General features: G+C 41.2%; 2 protein-coding genes across 2 annotated transcripts in view; one reads left to right on the top strand and one right to left on the bottom strand.

Annotated features, from left to right (window-relative positions):
* Positions 1 to 42: 42 nt before the first annotated feature.
* Positions 43 to 3317, top strand: RPL30 (ribosomal protein L30). Its single transcript, XM_083622795.1, has 5 exons — positions 43 to 151; positions 303 to 353; positions 1530 to 1675; positions 2444 to 2574; positions 3220 to 3317. Exons 2-5 carry the CDS (start codon positions 333 to 335, stop codon positions 3267 to 3269), a joined length of 348 nt encoding a protein of 115 aa, XP_083478921.1. The 5' UTR covers positions 43 to 151; positions 303 to 332; the 3' UTR covers positions 3270 to 3317.
* A 984-nt stretch (positions 3318 to 4301) lies between these two features.
* MATN2 (matrilin 2) overlaps positions 4302 to 22710 on the bottom strand; it is a 48740-nt gene continuing 30331 nt past the window's right edge. Inside the window, exons 9-20 of the mRNA XM_083622712.1 lie at positions 22035 to 22157; positions 19392 to 19514; positions 18400 to 18522; positions 17394 to 17516; positions 17187 to 17309; positions 15841 to 15963; positions 14175 to 14588; positions 10647 to 10799; positions 7990 to 8052; positions 7345 to 7455; positions 6089 to 6185; positions 4302 to 5070 (exon numbers count right to left, since the gene is read on the bottom strand). Coding sequence (XP_083478838.1) covers positions 5016 to 5070; positions 6089 to 6185; positions 7345 to 7455; positions 7990 to 8052; positions 10647 to 10799; positions 14175 to 14588; positions 15841 to 15963; positions 17187 to 17309; positions 17394 to 17516; positions 18400 to 18522; positions 19392 to 19514; positions 22035 to 22157 — 1631 coding nt within the window. The 3' untranslated portion in view covers positions 4302 to 5015. The remainder of the gene's footprint in view (positions 5071 to 6088; positions 6186 to 7344; positions 7456 to 7989; positions 8053 to 10646; positions 10800 to 14174; positions 14589 to 15840; positions 15964 to 17186; positions 17310 to 17393; positions 17517 to 18399; positions 18523 to 19391; positions 19515 to 22034; positions 22158 to 22710) is intronic.

The raw sequence follows: 22710 nt of genomic DNA, 5'->3' as shown, positions 1-22710 counted from the left end.
TTGGGAAATTGGCCACGGGGAGTGGGCGGAAATTTCCTCCTCTCGCGAGCTTAGCCGTTCGCGGCGGCCGGGGGCCGCGTGGTTTTGCGCGTTGCATTGCGGGAGCTCCTTCCTTTCCTCGCGGCCCGGCCATCTTGGAGGTGCCTCTCTGGTAAGCGGGTCTCCGCGGGGTTGGGTGAGGGGAGCCGGGTGAGGGGGGAAAGCCGAGTTCACGCGGGGCGCGGGGCGCAGCAGGTGGGACTGGATACGGTGGGTCATTAATTCTCTCTCTCTCTCCCACCTCCCCGTTTTCCTTGGCGCAGGTAACGGCAGAGCCGACGTGAGCCGACAGGATGGTGGCCGCCAAGAAGACGGTGAGAGGAAGAGCCGGGCCTTGGGGGCAGCAGGAGGGCGGAAGGGGCCTCATGTGGGGAAAGGCAGAAACGGGAGGAGAGGAGGGTGATCTTCGGGGCGAGGAGCTTGTGAAACTTGGGGCCAAACCTGGTTGTAGAGTCATTAATTTTTATTTAATCTTTGTCGGGTTTTAATTTATAGATCGCGTTTTTTTAAAAAATATTGTCTTGCATGAAAGCACAGCCTAATGTGATTTATTTGCTTATTTGGTGGAGCGGTATGCATTTCATAAAGAGTATGTTCTTGGTTCCTTGCAGCTCATAGGCCTTTGCCAATCCAGTACTTCAGTGTTAGTTTCCTAGGCTTTTGCTAGTAGACGTGTGTGCAAGGAGTACTGCTGTGTTTTTCTTCTTCTATAAATAAGGAGCTGCCTGTGGCCTATTTGCACAATGGTGGCTTTATATGAATTTATCTCTCCGTGTGATGAGTTGAATATAAGGTTGCAGGAGAGTGGTGTTGCATGTGGCCTCAACTTTTCTGCTTAATCAAATGGCAGTGAAGTTGAATTGTTTTCGAGAATGACAGGTGTATAAATTTGGGGTGAGGCATGCATTTTCTGTCAGCATAAGGCTGCAGATTTCCCGTACTTTGTAAGAACCCAGGCCCACTGAGATTACCATGTTTTTAAAGTACTTTTTAAAAAACTTGGGTATAAAAGAGAGAGAATTCAGGGGTTTTAGTTTTAGAAAGCAGAGACAATAGTGTGAGGGCAGGAATATGTTCAAAATTGTCAGTAACTCTTACAGTTTAAGAGATATATCCTGTTAGCATTGCTATGTAAGTTGTATGTTATAAGAAACAAGCTGTAACTATTAAATACTATTTTTCATTGGCGATGTTTTTCCATTTTCTTCCTAAGACCCTGGTTTAAGAGCTAAAACACGTAGCTTGATTATTTTTTGATTGTCTTGATTATTGTCTTGATTATTTTTAAGAGTAAAAATTAAAAAACAAAAAATCTAATAATTTTTAACATTGAAGTTCATCATCATTATGCATTATTTGACGTGTTTTGTGTGATACATATTCTTAGATGAGTGCAGTGTAATAAGCCCAGACATGTGGAATATAGAACTTCATTATTCATAAACGCTGGAATCATTTTGAAGTTGCCATACCTCAACATTTTCTTTCAGAAAAAGTCCCTCGAGTCCATAAACTCTAGACTTCAGCTGGTTATGAAAAGTGGTAAATATGTACTGGGATACAAGCAGACTCTGAAAATGATCCGACAGGGCAAAGCCAAGTTGGTCATCCTAGCCAACAACTGCCCAGCTCTAAGGTAAGTTTCTATCTACAGCAGTTACTCAACCTTTTCCTGACTTCTATTTTCTTCACTTCTCACTTCCCTCTGTAGCCCTGGTCTCGTGCTGTGGCCCCCAATTTATTTTCACCTGTGGCCTCCTGTTAGGCAAACAATGATGGCCCCTAGTTGGGTAACAGTGATCTATAGTACTGGAAATTTGAGATTTTGTAAACAAATTGAGCATGTTGTTTAGATGGCTAGGGTTTAATAATAATAATAACAACCAAAAATTGTTTTAAGTGGGACTCCTGTGCACACTTGCCTGGGGGCAAGCCCCATTGAACTAAGTTAGAATTACTTTTTGACAAGCATGCATAGTATTGTGCTGTTAATCTTAGGTGTAATCTCTCACTAAAATAATTTTATAAAATAAATTGCTCCAAGTAATGATGAAGGTAGGTATGTAGACTTGGCCACATTTTCACCTTCATATTTTTGCTCTTGGTAAATGGAAGATAAATAAACTTTGACGCCATGACCCAAAATGTACTGGAAATATTGATTTTGCACTTAAACATGACTATATTTGCTATGGCATAGTAATGTTCCATAATCCCTTATAAAATAAAGATATCTTTATAGCTGCTAGACTCCCTATCTAGATAGTAGAAGGTTGCAGGGATAAATCATGAAGCCTTTCATGAGGAATAATGTTTAGTGCTCATGTGAAATTTCCAGCCTGTGTTGTAGATTAAAACCCATAAATTTAAACTGGTTTTGCTTCCGTGTGTGTTTAATTCTCAGGAAATCAGAAACTGAATACTATGCTATGTTGGCCAAAACTGGTGTGCACCACTACAGCGGTAACAATATTGAATTGGGTACAGCATGTGGAAAGTACTACAGAGTGTGTACACTTGCCATCATTGACCCAGGTATGTGTTTATTTGGTACCACAATACCCTTGGATATGCTGAAGAGTCTTAAGGTGATTTACTTCTATCGAAGTCCATTCATTACACTCTTTGGAAATTGTCCTGATTCTAAACCCCCTGCTCTTCATATATTTATTAGAGAGCACAGTCCCTTTAGAGCTAAATCGTAGTGAACTTCACCGAGCTTGCATTATATTGTAGTCTGAATCAGTTAATTCTGGAGATACATAGAATCCAACCCACTCCAACGTCTTCAAAATATCTAGTCAGTTTAAGTAATATCCTACTGTATAAAAGCCATTACTCTCAATCTACTCCTTAAGGTATTGCATTTTGAACTTTTAAAGCACTGCGAATATTCTCGCTGTCCTGATATTTCAGTGATCAGGGCAGGCTAGACATTCGCTATATTATAACTATGTAGTGTGTCCCCAGAGCTAGATTTGCCTCCCTAGTTCTGGTTTTTAACTGCAAGTAACATATTTAGAGTGTACTTCCCCATATAATTAAAAGTTTTGAATTTATGCTGGAAAATGTTCATCTAAAAGGAAAAATGGGTTGTTGGCATCTTGATACGAAGAATTAATTATGCAGTGCTATTTGCTATAGTGTTTTTAAAAATATGTCTTTTCTCCCTCTCAACAGGTGATTCTGACATCATTAGAAGCATGCCAGAGCAAACCAGTGAGAAGTAGATATTGCTGAACTTTACATTTTGTGTAATAAAACTGGTTACAAATTTACCATTGGCAGGAGCTTTCTTGAGTTGCATATATTCATAGTTGCAAAACACGAAGACCACAAGATTGGGGAAGCCAGGTCTAGGGTATGTTACCACAAACTTTGGAGTGCTGGTGTGCTTTTGACTGCATCTTTAGTAGAAGTTGTACTACCTTATTCTCCACCCTCTAGAATGTAGTGCCTTGCAGCTGTGAAAGCATAATGTTTTATCATACTTGGCTCAAAACTAGTTCAGGCAACAAAAATGTCAATAGTCACTCAGTGAGAAAGGGAGGCAATTGCTTAACAGAATTTATATTAATGGGAGTTTTGTGAATTTGGCTTGTTTACCATAATACCCTGCCCATTTCATCTGGTAACATTACTGGCTTTGCCATGCAGGCCTTTGGCAAATAAGATATGAATTTGCAAACAAGGGTGCTATCAATTGAAAATGATACAATATAAGATAGTTACTATTTGCTACCTTCCCTTCACCCTAAGGTGAAGTTTCAAAAATTAAATAGAATTAAAAATGGGGCTTCTGGGTTCTGTATTCAAATGGCTAAGTGGTCTGGTTGCTGCTCTAAAATTCAAAAATAATGGAGATAATAATTATTAGCCTTTGGTCTGATAATCATAAGTGAAAATCAAATGTTTTCAGAAATATTCAGAGGTGGCTTCCAAGGGCTCTAGAATAAGCTTTATTTTATCGCTGCGGCTCAACCAAAAGTATTTATATAAATTCTCAAATGATCAGAACTTTGATTTCAGGGGCACTTCTGTTTCTTACAATGCTGGAATAAAAATGTCTTACGACTTTTTAAGCTCCAGAAGCCAAAAGGTCTTGGAATCAGTAACGTTCTTTCTTGGCAGCAGAAAGGCGTCTGGGATAGTAGCTTGAGATAAAGCCACTAAAAAACTAGATACTGGGAAGGAAACAAGACTGTTGGGACTTGGGCTTCACTTTTCATGTAATTCAGAGTTGGAGCTGCCTGTATTTCTTAAGACTATTAATGCAGAATTGTACAGTTGTAACAATAACCCAAATGTGCATTCTGGCATAAAAGCCATTTTCTCAATGTACTAAGCGGTCATCCCCTCTTTTGCCCTATTGGCTGATATTTTTAGAGTGTACTTGCATCTAGTGCCATGTTCTTTAGGATAGCAAAGTTGAGATTCAGCTTTGGGGTAGTACTGCATGTTACAATACCACAAGTACCCCAAACTTGGGTTTACTGGTTAACATGAGTGGGGTTTTTGTCAGGGGGAGGTGCATGTGTGTGCTTAAACTTGCTAGCCAAGGTCCTCCCACCAGTGCCTCGGACTATTTTTCCCTTGAGGGTTAAAGCATCTTTCCCCATATTGGTATTTTAGGACAAGCTTGGGAAGCTGCTTGGTAACATGTACATGTTTCCAACTGTCTCGGTTAGAGCAAAGACTATATAATAGGGCCTTGTATGTCTCTAAACAATTAAAACTGTTCTTTTAAAAGCACCATTTTAATATTTCATAGCTTATCTCAAGTGATAAAAATATTACAATTGTATAAAAAATTAAATCTTGCCATTTTTTTCTGCAGTCAATACAAAAATGCAGTCTTGAAGTACTGGAACCATAAATTCTTTCTTCCAGCAGGAGACTGGCTCTTTTACATAGCTTAGATTTGCTCTCTTCATATGTATAAATATCCAACTCAGCACATACTTTTGAGAACGCCATCAGTATCTTAATCGATTTTCCAGGGCTTCCATTCTTTTTGACATTTCTTCTAGTAATCTTAAATTAAGGAAACACCTCTTCACTCTTATAATATTATAAAGTATAGACTACAGCAGCACTGTATTAATGGTTAGAAATTTTCAACCAACTTGTACATAATGAGGATCCCATATAAGGCTGTTCAGTAGAAGTAACTTGTCCTGATTCTGGTCTTCCCAGAGGCATGAAGATCAGGACAGTGTATAACAGTATATTGGCTTAGGTAGGCCTTTGGCAAGGGTAAGAGCAATAGGCCTGCTCCTGCTGTAATAGAGAGTACCGCTATGCTGTTGCAAATACACTTCTAGATATACTGATGAGAGATGAGTTAGCCTGTTTCCCACACTTCTTACCTGCGTGTTCTTGGCTGGATTGGGCTGCATTTGTACTCCTCAAAGATCATCCAAGAATTTATCACTACATGAAATAACTGCGCCACCCATTTGTAAAGTGCACATGTAAGCCCTACGCAGGTGATGCACCTTTGTGGATTGAAGTAGCCTATGAGTCACAGGCCTAACTACCTATTTGATGTTGTAAAGCTTGCTATAGTCTTTATTTTTCTGAATTGAAACTGCACTATATATTGGCCACAGTTCTGAATTTTGGTGTGGCCGCTAGAGGGAGCCTGTGTTCCACATTTATCGCCACTAACATTCTTTCAGAAAGCCACCAGGTAAGCTAAAATTGCCTAGCTGCTACTGCTTGTGCCTCTGATCTCAGCCTCCCTGACACAGTTCAACAGGCTAAGGGGGTTCAGAGGAAAAGTCCTTACATCATTAATGAAAAGCAGAGGTTCTAGTGGAATAGGAAAAGCTATGGATGCCCTTTCCCTCCCACCCCACTTCCCAAAATACTGTGGATACTGGCTGTTGAGCTATTTAGAGTAGATGGGATTGCAACCAACAGGATTTGCATCCTATTAAAGACTAAATGTGATTTAACTATAAATCTGCGTGTCAATTGAGGATTTGCTGTATTACTTTCTCAGAAGCTGAGAATTTATGAAATAGGTATATAAAAAAGGATATGTTGTCGTGTTAGTTTTTTAACTTCAGCATTTGCAAAATTCTGGAATGTCATAAAGTTTTCACATTTACATGGGTCTTTCTTGTCTTCTGAAGGATTTCCTGAAAAACAGATGGGAGAGGTTTAGAAATAAATTAAATAAATACAGATCCATGCTAGAAACATCACTCACTTGCATCTGTCCTATTTAACACAATGAAGGTCACAAACAAGAAACAATGAAGTACATAGGAAACTTACGAAGCTGGTTGAGAAAAACTTTTTGCCTGTCCATTTTTTATTAGATTTATTCATGTTTGCTCTATGACTGAAAGTAATGCATTGATACTAAAAGGGCAGTCCATGACAGATAAATCTTAGATTTGCCATAAGATTTGCTCCAGTTGGGGCAGAGGAAATACTTCCACCTTCAATGAGTTTGAGGACTTGAATCCAAGGAACCCTTAATCTCTTCCAAGAGACAGGGATACAAGCACCAATTTGTTCAGCAAGGAAGCTTGAGAAGCTGCCCCATAGTAGGATGGATTTATTCACCTATTTACAGAATTTCTACTCTGTATTCAGTGTTATTCAAGTACACTGACTAGTGACAGTTCTCTATGGTTGCAAGTATCTGCTATCTAATGCTCCTTAACGGAGATGACAAGATTTAAACATGAGTCATCTAGTCCAACCCCTCGCAATGCAGGGATCTCAACTAAAACATCTGTGTCTCAGCTAAAGCATCTGTAGCCTATGCTTAAAAACCTCCAAGAAAGAAGTGCCCACAACCTCCGGAGGGAGGTTTCCATGCCAAAGCATGTGCTCTACAATTGAGATTATAGTCACTTTCATAGCAGTGCAACATGCAAAACCCAGGATCAAAACAAATTTTTGTATAATCCGTGTAACCCTTCTGAGGATTGGCAATCATGCAGGACAAGAAGTGCATAGCCTGCTGGAAAAAATATATATCAGGATTGGGATTATTTGAAGTAGACATCATTTTTGCACTGACAACATTGATAAAATTGAATATTTAATGCTTTCCCAATTCAGCACAAATCCAAGCTGACCCAGCAGAGCCCTCCTCTCCATTCAGAGTCAGACTTGGCTGTGATGAATTACAGTAAATAGCCAATAAATAGGGTAAACTGAAGTGGTACGTGTGTGTCTGGAATGGACTATTTCAGTTGTAGGTGGGGATTGCAACTGAGGAGGGGTCCTCCTGTGTCGGAGGATAAATATCCATGCTAAAGTGCAGAATGGAAGTAGATTTACCTGAAGCTAGTTTTGATCGCAGCTGTTTTTCTTCAAAGAGATACTTGTGATGCACTGCAAAATTGGAACAGGCAAGAACGTCTTTGATTGCTAGGGTAGCTGCTTCAGGTTCTGTAAGAAGCCATAAAGAACAGAACTGGATTTAATATAGTAAGCCACGTTGTATCTTACATATTTTCTTGTTCCTTATTGCCATCTAGCTTTTTACTTCACAAGTTTTGTGTATTTGTGTGTTTATTTTAGTGAAAGAAGACTGAATACGCTGTGCTAAAAAGATAATTCCTCAGTTTGCTTTTTATGTGAAGCTTTTAGATTAACTCAGATCTACAGAGATAATATATAACATGCATAGTATGTTTTCAAAACTAAAGAACGGATTTAGTTGAGATGTTCTAATTTTAAAAATACTTGCCTGTGTGCCTGAACTTCTACATAAGGTTATGAAAACTGTATCAAGAGCATATGTTGCCTATGGATTTGCGCTCATTTTATATTGATACAGATATTTAAAAATGAGCTCAGCAACAGCATTACAATGAAAGTGGCCTAATACTACTTTTTCAAGAAATGACCGAGAATGACAAATGCTTAGTGGAGAACTAGGTGAGCTGGAAATGGAAGATACACAGACTTAGAATCTCAAACCTTGAGAATGTGAATCTTCTGAATAAAGGACATTTGCTGGCAAATCCTGGTGGCCTTTCAGACCTGGAAGAAATATTGTCAACATGAAATAAAGAAGCATTTATTGCAGAAATCTGTAACATACTAATGATCTAGAATAAACCGGGAAGACTAATGATATTTCAGGGTGATTTAGATGGCTAGAATTGTTTTTGGAGAACAGAAAAGCATTCAACAGGATCATTTCAGTTGTTACTGCTTGTTCTTTTCTAAGTCGTCATTGAATATATACCGTATTTTTCTCTCCATAAGACGCACCAGACCACAAGACGCACCTAGTTTTTGGAGGAGGAAAACAAGAAAAAAAATATTCTGAATCTCAGAAGCTAGAGCAACAAGAGGGATCGCTGCACAGTGAAAGCAGCAATCCCTTTTGCTGTTCTGGCTTCTGTGATAGCTGCGCAGCCTGCATTCGCTCCATAAGACGCACACACATTTCCCCTTATTTTTTAGGAGTGAAAAAGTGAGTCTTATAGAGCAAAAAATACGGTATACCTATGTGCTTGGGAGGTCATGGTCTTGCCTGCAGAAACATGTATTACTTCAGAGAGTATGAAAAATGTTCCTCCTATTGCAGAGGTTGCCACAGATAAAAGGTGAAACAATTGTGAGTGTAGGGATAAAACACACACAAACAAAATATATCGGATACCTGAAGGTGGTATGATGCAAAGTGGGTTATTTGTCAATTATCTGGAGGTGCATAGGGAAGCATCTTATACTCTATTAAAGGTAAAGGGACCCCTGACTGTTAGGTCCAGTCGCGGACAACGCTGGGCTTGTGGCATTCATCTCAATTTACAGGCCGAAGGAGCCGGTGTTTGTCCACAGACAGCTTCCGGGTCATTTGGCCAGCATGATTAAGCCGCTTCTGGCGAAATCAGAGCAGCGCACGGAAACGCCGCTTACCTTCCCGCCAGAGCGGTACCTATTTATCTACTTGCACTTTGACGTGCTTTCGAACTGCTAGGTGGGCAGAAGCAGGGACCGAGCAACGGGAGCCCACCCCATCGCGGGGATTCAAACTGCCAACCTTCTGATCGGCAAGTCCTAGGCTCAGTGGTTTAGACCACTGCGCCACCCGCCTCCCAAAGAGGTTTGGACCTAAAAGTTCTCTGCCTCTGACAGAAGGAGCTTCCTAAGTAAGGAGGCTTTCTCTAATAGAAGTGCTCCTTTAGCTGACAGGAGGACTCCTTTCATTGGATCCAACCCAAACTTTCTGAACTGGGATACACAGTGGTACCTTGGTTCTCAAACGGCTTAGTTGTTGAACAAATTGGCTCCCGAACACTACAAACCCGGAAGTAAGTGCTCTGGTTTGTGAACGCTTTTTGGAAGCCAAACGTCTGACACGGCTTCCAATTGAGTGCAGGAAGCTTCTGCAGCCAATCGGAATTACGTCTTGGTTTTCGAATGGTTTCAGGACTCGAACGGACTCCTGGAACAGATTAAGTTTGAGAGCCAAGGTACCACTGTACTTTGTTTTTAGATTATGCATGAATGTGTCATCTTAGAAGGATTCTTACTTGGTGAGAGAAGAGAGGGAGCAACACCACTTTTAAAGATTGTGCTTGCAGTCTACAGTTTTTTTAAAGTATTGCATTAAAATATTTTTTTAAAAACCCTCAATCTGCTGCCTAATTAATTGGGGACAGCTTTAGTTTTTAAAAATGGTTTAATCAGTTACAATCCTGGCAAGAAGTAGAATTGTGTATGCCAGGCAGCATGATAAGCACTTGGGTTTTCAAAATAGAGCCAGCACTAGTTATCTCCAGCTCTTAGTGGGACATTTTCATACATGACACTAAAAAGCACAACTGAGATTCTTTTGAGCATTTGTGTCATGTATGAATGCAAGTAATGAGCGTGGGAGAGAATATGGAAGATAAATTGAATGCATCTCCTAGCCATTGCAGGGTTTACATTCATGTTAGCAGCTGACCTGAGAGAATAGCGGCCGCCAGGAAGAAATTAAAACAAGCAATAGAAAGCCAGATCCATGGCTCAAAGAACTGGAATAAAATACTTCAAGCCTGGAGTCGTTCATTTCTGAATTTGTCTACTCATTTTTATTCTAAAAATCACTATGCCAAAGAATATGTTTTTACTGTGACTTCATCCTTGTTGCCACTCAGTGCTGCCTGTGTCCTTCCCCTGTATTCCATCATGTTGCCTCAGATGTGACTAATGCTGACCAACAGGCCATCTTAACAGAAAACTATAAATTACCAAATATCCCCAAAGGAATGGATCGTGCATGGTGTAGTTGTTTTTTAGAACTACTGATGATCTTTCTGCAGTATATAGGAAGGGGAGGGCGTTGCCAGTTCTCCTGGGTTTCTTGAGTCGTACATTTCATACATGACTTGTTAAGCTGGCAGAAGTAGTACAAATGATTGTAAATGTCCCTGGCGTTAGAATAAAGTCAAATATTCCCCGAGTGATAAACAGCTGAAATATTACTCTTCCCAGTGGCTCATTGGTCATTGTGTTTTACACATATCCCTGTGATTTCTGCAGATGTTCAAGACAAATGGTTAGATCCCTTCTGCCAGGCCACAAACTTCTGTCTGCATTAATTGTTCATACAAGAAAACTGAATCTGGGACAATTATTACCTTCACAGATTCTGTTTTGCAGTTTTTCACTAATCTCTTCCATGGCACTGAAATCCTCTGCATAGAAAAGATGCTTGTCTGGAGGGTCGGAAGCGATTTCTCGTAATTCTTCCTCAATTGCTTTCCCTATTCCGATGGCATACATTGTGATTCCTAAAAAAACCAAATTGTTTATGGTCAAGTGATACTATGTTAAGGCACAGCATGGTCAATGGAAAGGAAAATGCTTCAGTGTTATCACATGACCCCTTACACCAACGCAAGATAATTCTGCAGGAATGGAGATCAGTGCTGATATTTAGGAAGGGTGTCCATGGGGACAGGACTTGCATTCAGAAACTTTTATTAAAAAAAACAAACCCAGCAGCAATGATACATGCACTAGCTTAAGAGCCATTGAAATCAATGGGGCAAGTTAGTCCCAACAAAGTGAAGCAGATTCAGTTGAAACATGATTTGTATTTGACTGATGCCAAATGTAGTGGCTGCCATGTTCCTTATTCCAGGTGATGGCTCAGTTGGCTATATCTGGCCAGTCTTGTTTAAAATCTCTATTTATTCATTGCCCATTCAGATTCTCAACCAAATCTCAGAATCTCAGTGAAAGGATTTCAGTATAACTGAACTAAAAATTAAATATTTTAAACATCTTAAAACAATTATATAACCTCACAGCTAATAATTTCAAGGTTGCCACGAACAATATCTTTCAGACACCAAACATCTGGGTAAACAGGCATGTTTTTAAATTCCCCGTGAATATTAATAATGAGGGACATAGGCGCACCCCACCAGTGAGGGTATTCCACCGTTGCAGGTCAACACCAACCAGAGAGAAGCTCTTTCATTTGTGGAAGGCTAAAATTTTGGCCATTCCTATGGCATCAATCTGGGGCTTGAGTAACCCAGAAACATCACGGATAGCATACATTATTTTTTTTAAAAAAGGAACAATTATTACTTGTCCAGATTGCTCTGCGTTTGAAAAATCCTCTCAGGCACATCTGACTTATCAATAATGTTGGTGTTTTTTGTTCTTTTAAAATAGAGATCAAGTAGTTCCTTGTATTTAATCAATTTTATTGTGTATTGCATAGCATATTCTTGAACAGAAGTACCGGTAGATCCATGGTCATTCTTTAAATCAGGGATGGCTAACCTGTGGCCCTCTTAAGAGTTTGCTGGACTATAACTCCCATCATCCCTGAATTTCCTGCAAGGCAGCGGGCTGGACTAGATGACCACTGGGTCCCTTGCAGCTCTACCATTCTACTGGCCATGCTGGCTGGGGCTAGTGGGAGCTGGAGTCCAACATCTGGAGGACCATCCATTAGCTACCTCACTTTAAAGGATATCCTTGTTACTGAAGAAGTCTTCGGATATCAGAAAAGATTGCTGCACTTGTCAGTTCTTATATTTCTGTGGAAGCCCCTGGGAACGGTGAATACATCCAGCAACAACTTGCATGTCTACTACATTTTGTCATTGCTTCTGTTCCAGAGGAAATAAACCAATGCAAGCCCTCTCCATTTTGAATTCCTGCACCAATATCCCCTTAAATAGCCTTTCATCAGCCAGGAGAAAAAATATCATTCCAAATTCTTGCTTTATTTTCATGAATGAACTATCCATGCTGGACTCTGTTCTTTAAAAGGTGGGATATCAACAATGAAACATTCCAGACCAAACTTCATGCTGAGCACAACTCTTATTGGCTGCTCTGGGGTTGCACTGACTCATAGGGCTCATTTCTGGCAGAATCTTGGCATGTTTGTCAATGGGGAAAGCAGCAGCATGTGCCATTTTTGATGAATGACTTCACTCTATGTCTTTGGAAGTAAATCTAGGCCTGGATCATAAATGTCTCCTCTGCCTCAGAAGATAACTCACCACAGGCCAATTCCTAGCAATGTATCAAATGTTTCGCGTCCCACAACTTGTGCAGCTCATCAATCTCAGGTTAGGTTCCCGGGCTGAATGCCAGAACAACAGGCATATACCTTTAAATCTGCTAATGAGGCAGGAGACAAGTCCAGATGTGGCTTTTCCCCAGCCTCCTCAGCTCATCTCTCTTCTCCAACTTGCTGTAAGTTATCAGAACTCCAGGCATGCCAGGAATGGGATGTACAGCAGGGCTGAGGAAGGGGTGGGGAGTAGAACCTGTGGCTTGTCTCCTGTCATGTTGTGATACTAAACTATAGCTTAGTACTACAGAAGCAAGCAATGATGAGCTTTGGCCTCGTGTGATCCCCATCCCCTTCGCTTCTCTCACACAGCCAAGAGGAGATCAGGTTTTTTCAACTGCCTTTAAATTAACTCAAGTTCCCCTTTACAACTGACAACTAGGAGCTTTGGTTAATTTAAGACAGGCATAGGCAAACTCAGCCCTCCATATGTTTTGAGACTACAACTCCCATGATCCCTAGCTAACAGGACCAGTGGTTAGGGATGATGGGAGTTGTAGTCCCAAAAACATCTAGAGGGCCGAGTTTGCCTATGCCTGATTTAAGCTATGGACAAACCATAGTTTGAATGAACCAGATTACCCCAAGTTTGCCTGCAATGAGGAATTGTGATTTAGTGCTATGTGCCACTGAAAAATTGAAAGGCATATGCATATATGCTGGCTTTCAATCTGGAAACTTTAGTCCAGACATCCCCAACCTTCGGCCCTCCAGATGTTTTGGACTATAATTCCCTTCATCCCTGACCACTGGTCCTGTTAGCTAGGGATTGTGGGAGTTGTAGGCCAAAACATTTGGAGGGCCGCAGGTTGGGGATGCCTGCTCTTGTCTCAAGAACTCTGGTGTACAAAAAAAAAATATCCATGGATGCTTCCACATTTTCATTGCTTAAAGAAGCTTTTCTCAACCTTGGGTCCCTAGATGTTATTGGACTACAACTCCCATCATCCCTAGTTAGCAGGACCAGTGGTCAGAGATGACCCTAAGACTTGGGGTGGAAGGATTCATCCATTTCAGTTCTCTCTCTTTCATTTTTCCTAATTATAAATTGTTATGAAAGTTCTCCCACATACTGGTGCACATTTCTCCTAATAATTTTTTTTACAGGTGCGCATTTTTAAAGTTATTTTTACCAATAACATTTTAATGCACACATCCAATTTTGTAAACTTCTGTTTGGTTGAAACCCTGCACCACAAAATTCAGATAAGTGCAAATTTTGAATGATACCTGTGTTTCAGTTCTCATATTATTTTGGAAAATCTGAATTTGGTAGATTGGCCTTTAAAATGTGAACTGAATCGAACTTCTCCCCAGCCCCTACCTCAGACACTCTGCAGGATCACCTCTTTGGTGCAAGCACACAATAAACTGTATATACAGGCAACAACCATTTTAACCATTTTAGGTGCATTTAGGGCTCACAAATGCTCTGCACAGGTGTCAAGAATGCAACTCCCGGGCAAAGTGGTCATTGCCTGCATAGTTATGGTGCATACACACATGGGTAACTAGCACTTTCGCAGAATTCCTGTTTATAATTGTAAGTATACTCCCATCATACCCTTTTGCTTTGCTTTAGCAGCCCATTCAGAAACTTCATCTTGGGCCCGTCCATCTGTAAACACAATAGACACTCGGGGAACTTTTGCTGACAAGCGTCTGGCGCCCTCTGCTTCTGTGAAGCTTCTCTCAACCATCTGCTTCAGGGCAAGTCCAGTCATGGAACCTTTCCCCATATATTTAATTTGAGACACTGCTTTCTTCATGTCTTTGGCGGTGCTGAATTGTTTCAGTGTGAATTCGGTGCGAACCTGAGTAGAATATTGTATCAAACCAACTTGTGAAGCTTTGGGAGATATAGTGAGAGTGTCCAAGATTCCCAAAACAAACTCTTTGACAATTTCAAAATTGTTCTCTCCCAGACTTTTTGATCCATCTATCACAAACACGAGATCGACTGGGCCTTCAGTGCATCCTTTGGAAATAAAATGGGAAAGGAAGAATGAATAAATAAAAGAAAAACCGGGGGGGGGGGGTGGAAACACAATGAACGAACATAAAACAGCAACATAAAAACAGTAGCACAGTGAAATAAACTCAGTGTATCACCTAAGGGTGAATAAAGACCTTTTATTCCATTCTGAAAATCCCATACTGACAGCAAATAAATTAAAAAAGAGAAATCAGCCCAGCTTTCCGTCATATTTCAGACATAACTGAGAATGTTGTAAGAAGAAAAGTTATTTGCAATTGAACACAGACAGATTAAAATACAGGCAGCACAGTGTTCATGTGGGCACACAACTAGGATTTATTTCTTGTAACCAATAAAGTCGGTTGCCATCTCTTTCAGAAACTGACATACATACATTCTGTCCAGAATAAAGAAGTGGATGGTAAAAGCAACTATCCAAATCTGATGCCCGAAATGTGCACATATATGCTCCCGTTTACACGACACACATTGTGTTCCATATGAGCACAGACTATCCTGCCATCTTTAATGTTAGGGAACCTTCAATTTGTAATTGTGACTGATGGACTTGAGTCATATCTCTGGAGATCCTTCAGCCGAACAGGGCTGGGCGAAGTGTCAGCTAGTCAAGATAGAACCTGTCAGTTTTAAAAGTCAGACAGGACTTGGAAAGGCCTTGACTAAGAGATTAGCTGGATTCGCCAGGCAAGGTAAACCAGACTGGTTCCCTCAGCTCCTGTAGTATGAGAAGATTTCTGTTCCAAAAGCAGAAGAAAAAGTATCTTGTCCCACAAGTGGGTTAGGCAGAATGGTCCATAATCATCTAGTGAGGTTCAAGCTGAGTTGGGATTTGAGCCAGGGTGTCTTTAGTCCTAACCCAATAGCCTATCCACTTTGCAACCCTACCAGCCTAACAAGGCACAACCCTGAATATGCAGGAGGCCGGGGGGGGGGGGTCACCTGTGTGCAGCATTAAGAGGACTGTCACTTTTCATACTGCAAAATATCTGAGTCCCGTTCCCAGTGCTGCAAAAGAATTGTAGATGTTTATTGATTCCAAAGGAAGGCCACTTATTGTTTCCTCTTGTTGGCTCCTACTGTTGGTTCCTAGAATACTCTGTATTTTCTTAAACCCATTTTCCAGCTTTCATGACCTCAGATTTCATAGCACTTTTACAGTGCTGGATTCTTTCCTTTAAGAATCAAAGGACATCTGAAGAACGAAACAAAGACTAAAGATCTGGTGACTTACTTCTGCATGTCTTCCCATTCTCTTCCAGTACGAATCCCTCATGGCATTTGCAGGAGTAGGAATTGTTATTATTCATGCAAACATGTTCACAGCCATGGTCGACGGTCTTGCAAAAGTCTTTGCCTGAAAACAAATTAGAATACTTAGTTGTTTATCAAAATATTATTGGCAAGTACAAAGATTGTAGAATAGTCAGGTCAGGTGCTTCACATATTTTAATCTTTGCAGCCTTGGGCCTCAAAGAAACAGGGAGATGAGCCTGGCTGACTGGACTCATTTTCCTAACCTGATGCTTCACTCATCTTCCTAACTCTGTTTGACCTCCCAACCAGCATGTACCAGAGAGGCAGACTGACAACATTCTTCCTGGTTTAAACTGCATTGTTTAAAGAGAATTGTTAATGTCTGAACCATGATTGCATCATTTAAACTATGCTTTACTGGAACAAGCCAGAATCAGAAACCATACTTTAATATTGGCTTGTTTTAATACACCATAGCTTAAACTAAAGACAGTTTGACCTCATCAGACATCACAGGGTCTTCTCTGTGGTGGGTATCCCTTTTGTGGAATGCCCTCCCTCGTTATTAACATTCAAGGGGAAATTAAAAACATTTCTGTTCGCCTAGCCATTTGAAACTGAAATCCTGGCAATCTTGAAATTATTGGTCGTGAAGGCATGTTTTTAAATGTTTTTAGGTGTTCTTAATGCTTTTAAATGTTTTTTTTTTATTTAAATGTATTGTTTTAACTGCTTGATGGTTTGCGCTCTGGGCTCATTTGGGAAGAAGAGCAGGACAGAAAAAAATAAAAAATAAAAATGTCAAACTATGGTTAGTATAAAGGTAAAGGTCCATTAGGTCCAGTTGTGACCGACTCTGGGGTTGCGGCGCTCATCTCGCTTTATTGGCCGAGGGAGCCGGCGTACACCTTCCGGGTCATGTGGCCAGCATGACTAAGCCGCTTTTGGTGAACCAGAGCAGCGCAAGAAAACGCCGTTTACCTTCCCGCTGGAGCAGTACCTATTTATCTACTTGCATTTTGATATGCTTTCGAACTGCTAGGTTGGCAGGAGCAGGGACCAAACAACGGGAGCTCACCCCGTTGCGGGGATTTGAACCGCCGACCTTCTGATTGGCAAGTCCTAGGCTCTGTGGTTTAACCCACAGTGCCACCCACGTCGCTATGGTTAGTATAGCCCAGAAGCAAATGCCTCCAATCTCTTCTTGTGTGTGCTGGAGTAGCAGCAGGGTTGCATGTGAACTGGGCCCGTGTTTCTACAAGTAAAACAACAACTTTAAAAAACAGCAATTCATTTGATAGGAGGAATAATCAAATTACTTACTTCCACACATTTTCCCATCTTGCTTTAGTAGAAATCCCTCATGGCACTTGCAGGTATACGAATCCCCATTACTAACACAGACATGCTCGCATCCGTGGTCAACAGATTTGCAGACATCTTGTTCTGAGTATAGTTAAGAGTTTGCAGATTAAAACAGATGGAACAGATTTACAATAACTATCATTTGATCAAGACTGAGCTGCTTACTTCTGCATGTCTTCCCATCATCTCTTAATACAAATCCATTGTGGCACTTGCAGACATAGGAGTATCCACTGTTGACACACAGGTGCTCACAGCCATGATCAACCGATTTACAGAGGTCTTTACCTAATGATAATTTCCATAATTAATAAGTTTTCCAGATGAAATAAATGCAAAGGTAGAATGAGCAATATTGCAAAGATGAAATAAAACTCAGATCACATCCTGCTTTCGCACAATTGTCAAAATGAATTCACATGACAATTATGAGTCCACTTTTCACTGTGTAATTGGTTCAGGTTTTCACATCCTCCTTTAGTATGCATGCTTCCTAGTACTGCAGATATGCTGTATTTATTAGCACAAACACAGCCATAGCCAACTGATCTGAGGACATATTTCTCAATGGAGACTTTAGATTAGAAACAGTGAACTGGTAGACCATCATCTGTCAGAGTCCTGCCTACAAGCTTCCAAGTGAGCTCTCCACGACCTCCCCAGCTCTGTTAGGGGGCTGCAAGCCTGCTTCAGAAGTAGCATGCAACTAGCCATGTGCTAGTCAGAGATGCTCTTTGAGGCACAATCTCAAATTTGCTGAGGACTTCATTGCACGTCACGAGAAATTTGGGGAAATAATATGTGCAAGTGTACTCACATTTCCACTTTCTGCAGCCTCTTATAAAATACAAAAAGGAAACCTGTGCATTTCCCCCATGGAAAGACGTGCAAGACAGCAGAAGCATGAGACCACTCTCATGATACCTAAGGAGGCCTAGAGATCAGGGCTATATGCCCTTGGATGCCCATGGATTCAACATGAGATAGCAGCAGGAACTATCTCTACAGCCCTCACTGGTCCTCCACCTGCAGCACCCAGTTAGTTCAGTAGACAAAGATGAGCTCTAGCATAGCACACATCTGAGCTGCAGGGAGGGAAGCGCTGAAACAGCACTCCCAGCCTCTGCTTCTTACTTCAGAATGAATAGCCCATTAAGGAGTGCTTGCTTACTTCTGCAGGTCTTCCCATCTTCGTTCAGTATGAATTCCTCGTGGCACTTGCAGGCATAGGAAATGCCATCACTCACACAAAGGTGCTCACATCCATGGTCGACAGATCTACAGACATCTCTACCTGAAAACAGACAATTTGTTTCTTTTGTAAAGCCAAATATTCGCCCTATGAGTCAACATGAAGACTATAAAACCTTTGGCTCTGCTTCCCCAAGCTCCCTCTCATAATCACTCATTTGAACTTTGGTTCGAGCTCAACAATCATCATACTACATAATACTGCTTAAATCTACAGTGGTACCTCAGGTTAAGAACTTAATTTGCTCTGGAGATCCGTTCTTAACCTGAAACTGTTTTTAACCTGAGGTACCACTTTAGCTAATGGGGCCTCCTGCTACCACCACACCGCAATTTCTGTTCTCATCCTGAAGCAAAGTTCTTAACCCGAGGCACTATTTCTGGGTTAGTGGAGTCTGTAACCTGAAGCGTCTGTAACCTGAAGTGTCTGTAACCCAAGGTACCACTGTACCGTATTTTTCCATGCATAAGTCTAGTTTCCCCCCCTAAAAAATAAGGTCCAAAATTTGGGGGTGTCTTATACATGGATAGATCTTTCCCCATTTTCTTAAATTGATGTCCCCCAAAATAGGGGGCGTCTTATACATGGGGGCGTCTTATAGATGGAAAAATACGGTACATGCTGGTCCAGTACATTACTTCCATTCAGACTTTACTTCCTTCCTGCTTCTTCTCTATGGTCTTTGGCAGAGGTAGTTTACACTAGTTGCATCTGGAGGCGCTGAGGATCAAACCCATAGTCCTGGGACCCTCTGCATGAAAAAATAGGTACAGTACTAGTGAAGTCCGAAAACATCCCCCCATGGGTAATTCTGTAACTATGTTAACCACAGTAATAACAATTGGCAATTTTTATTTAAGAAATATTTATATATGAAAATAAGTGAACTAGATTGGAGAAAACAAACTTACGTTTGCAAGTTTTCCCATCCCCACGCAGCACATATCCTTCAAAGCACTGGCAGGCATAAGATCTTTCACTATTTACACACAAATGTTCACAGTTGTGGTCATTCAGCAAACAATAGTCCACTCCTGGGAATAAAAAAGTTGCAATTATTATTATGTATTTGCAAAGAAGAGTCCTGACACCCAGGGAACTTGAAAACAGGCAAAGGAAACAACAGAGGAAGATGAAGGCAGGGCAAACAGGGTAATAACTGAGGAAGTTTCTAAAGAGTTGATAGATTTAGTCTCCTGTGCACAAAATGAAAGTAAACACCCCTTGCCCAATCTTTTTTTTTTTTGGGTGCCGGGGGGAAAGGACATACGCACTTTCACTTAGCGCCACACCACTAAGAGCAGACCAATGGACCCTATGACTCTAGCTTGTGTACTCCAATGTGTATCTGGAGTTCCTGTGCATTTAAAGCAGGCAGAATTGACAATGTGGAGTCGTCCAGAGGATACTGGATCACAGCTCCCTTCAGCCAGCATGGCCACTGTTCAGGAAGTTGCAGTCCAACAATATTTGGTGGGCACTACATTGGCTCCCTGTGATTGAAAGTACCACTTGGTAATTAGTCCAATCAATCATTTTAATTCCATGGCACTTTTCCAAAGTTAAAGCCACACTGAAGGTGGCTTACAACCTCTTGAAAAAAGATACATAAATAAAAACATAACAGAAATTTGTCGGCATCCATCTCTCTTGGGAGACAATGGTGGGTCACAAAAAGGTTAATTTGCCCCCGATGTTGCATAATTATTTGCTTGCACAAGGGGTTATAGACACTTATTTCTCAAGTGCTTTGTATTAGAACTAGAAAGAGTGTGCTGGGCTCTTTCCTCTGCTGTTGATTTAAGCAACTGTTAAACTTCAGGTCAATTGAGTAATATAACCCATGAGATTTCCTAGCAGCACAAAATAAGTATTGCCTGCTTCTAAATAATAAGCAAGGCAAATTGGGAAGTAAGAATCTCCAGAAGGAAAAGCCATAAAATGAGAACTTTACACACAGGAGTTGAGTAGCAAATATAAAATTTTAGAGCTTTTGATGCCCGGAGGAAAATAAAACTCCATAAAGGATAAACATTTCTCTTGTTACCCAGGAAAGAACTCTTTCCATTGGTAGGTTGATAAAACTATTTCAGCAAGCCTGTTGCTTTTTGGCTATTCTGGATTCAAACAGACACCTAGGGCTGGGTTAGAATAGCTAGTACTAAAGTGTTATTCCCCTTAATTTTCAGTTTTTCCTTTCAAGCCACAGCATCCAAGTTTCTGTTTTAACTGCTCAACCACAGGGTGTTGCCATATGATTACATACATACCAGGTAGTTATCTTAAAACTACATATTTCTGCTAACCCTCATCAAGTACCATAATCATGAATGGCTGCTTAACACTGTTGTCGTACCGATGGTCACATTCCTTGATTTTACTTTTATGTAGGAGAAAGACTGGCTGATATTAAACTGTTCTACTCAGAGAGAGTAGACCCATCAAAGCTAAGAAGGCAGTGAAGGTCCTGTGTGAGTGTCTGGAGGCAGTTGGAGGATGGATGGCTGCTAAGAGATTGAGGTTGAATCCTGACAAGACAGAAGTACTGTTTTGGGCGGACAGGAGGCGGGCAGGTGTGGAGGACTCCCTGGTCCTGAATGGGGTAACTGTGCCCCTGAAGGACCAGGTGCACAGCCTGGGAGTCATTTTGGATTCACAGCTGTCCATGGAGGCGTAGGTCAATTCTGTGTCCAGGGCAGCTGTTTACCAGCTCCATCTAGTACGCAGGCTGAGACCCTATCTGCCCGCGGACTGTCTCGCCAGAGTGGTGCATGCTCTAGTTATCTCCCGCTTGGACTACTGCAATGTGCTCTACGTGGGGCTACCTTTGAAGGTGACCCAGAAACTAATCCAGAATGCGGCAGCTAGACTGGTGACTGGGAGCGGCCACATAACACCTGTCTTGAAAGATCTACATTGGCTCCCAGTACGTTTCCGAGAACAATTCAAAGTGTTGGTGCTGATCTTTAAAGCCCTAAACGGCCTCGGTCCAGTATACCTGAAAGAGTGTTTCCACCCCCATCCTTCTGCCCGGACACTGAGGTCCAGTACCGAGGGCCTTCTGGCAGTTTCCTCACTGCAAGAAGCCAAGTTACAGGGAACAAGGCAGGTGTTGTTTACCTTTGCATGCATGCATGCTTTTGTTTTTTTTTAAAGATACAAGTCTTCCAATACATCGGACTCGGATAAAACAGTGGGTTAAAACAAAAACAAAAAGGTGTATTATGCCTGGCCCCACTAGCAGCCCACTGATGAATGCCTAACTAACAGAAGTAAAGGGTGGTGCGATATGGAACACATGAAAATAACAGGGAATGTCACTATCAATTTTAAAGGGCTAGCTTGGAATATGGGACTATGAAGCTTTGTTTCTGTTTATTGGCTCAATATTCCAATCTGTCCACTTTAATTATGGATTCCCAAAAAACCTGAGTGCATGCTATAATCTCGAGTTTTCCTCAAAATTGCCTTTCAGAACAAAATTTTAAAAATCAGCACTTTAACCCACCTTGTTTTTCTCTAATTATATGCAATAACCAAATCAAGAGACTTACGTGAACAGGTCTTTAGATCCTCATTAATGATGAAACCTTCAGAACACTGGCAAATGTAAGAGTCCTTGGTGTTCAGGCACAGATGCTCACAGCCATGGTTGGACTCTGCACAGTGGTCTTTTCCTGGATTGTTACGTATCAGCAATGGCAAAAAATGCATTGGAATGTTAAAGCATTTTTAAAGCCCAGAAGTGAAAAATATGCAAGGAACAACCATCAGCAAAGCCCACCATTGTAAACTGTGACTTTGTTAAAACTTTGCACAGAATGGACACAGAATGTACTGTCTGCATTTCATTGTCACGTGATCCCATTGTTTTACACCCGCACCCATATATATACAGTCGTACCTTGGAAGTCGAATGGAATCCATTCCAGTAGTCTATTTGACTTCCAAAATGTTCGGGAACCAAAGCGCGGGCTTCTGAAAGGCTGCAGGAAGCTCCTGCAGCCAATCGGAAGCCGCATCAGATGTTCGACTTCCAAAAAAAGTTCGGAAACTGGAACACTCACTTCACGTTTTCGATCGTTTGGGAGCCTAAGCGCTCGGCAACTAAGCCATTTGAGATGCAAGGTACAAATGTATACCTGAAAACTGAGGGAACATCTGATCAAGTGTACTCTATTATATTAACAAAGCAATCCAAACCTCCCTTAGACTGGGTGGATGGTGGAC

The sequence above is a fragment of the Podarcis filfolensis genome, assembly GCF_964270895.1.
Source record: "Podarcis filfolensis genome assembly, chromosome: 7".
NCBI lineage: Eukaryota > Metazoa > Chordata > Lepidosauria > Squamata > Lacertidae > Podarcis > Podarcis filfolensis.
This window is presented reverse-complemented; position numbering and strand designations above follow the sequence as displayed.

What these genes read in the sequence shown, in the direction of transcription:
- RPL30 (XM_083622795.1), top strand. Translation starts at nt 333, where the DNA reads ATGGTGGCCGCCAAGAAGACG. An exon ending in TGGTGGCCGCCAAGAAGACG is followed by an intron (nt 354 to 1,529) that starts GTGAGAGGAAGA and finishes ATTTTCTTTCAG; the next exon opens with AAAAAGTCCCTCGAGTCCAT. An exon ending in ACTTGCCATCATTGACCCAG is followed by an intron (nt 2,575 to 3,219) that starts GTATGTGTTTAT and finishes CCCTCTCAACAG; the next exon opens with GTGATTCTGACATCATTAGA.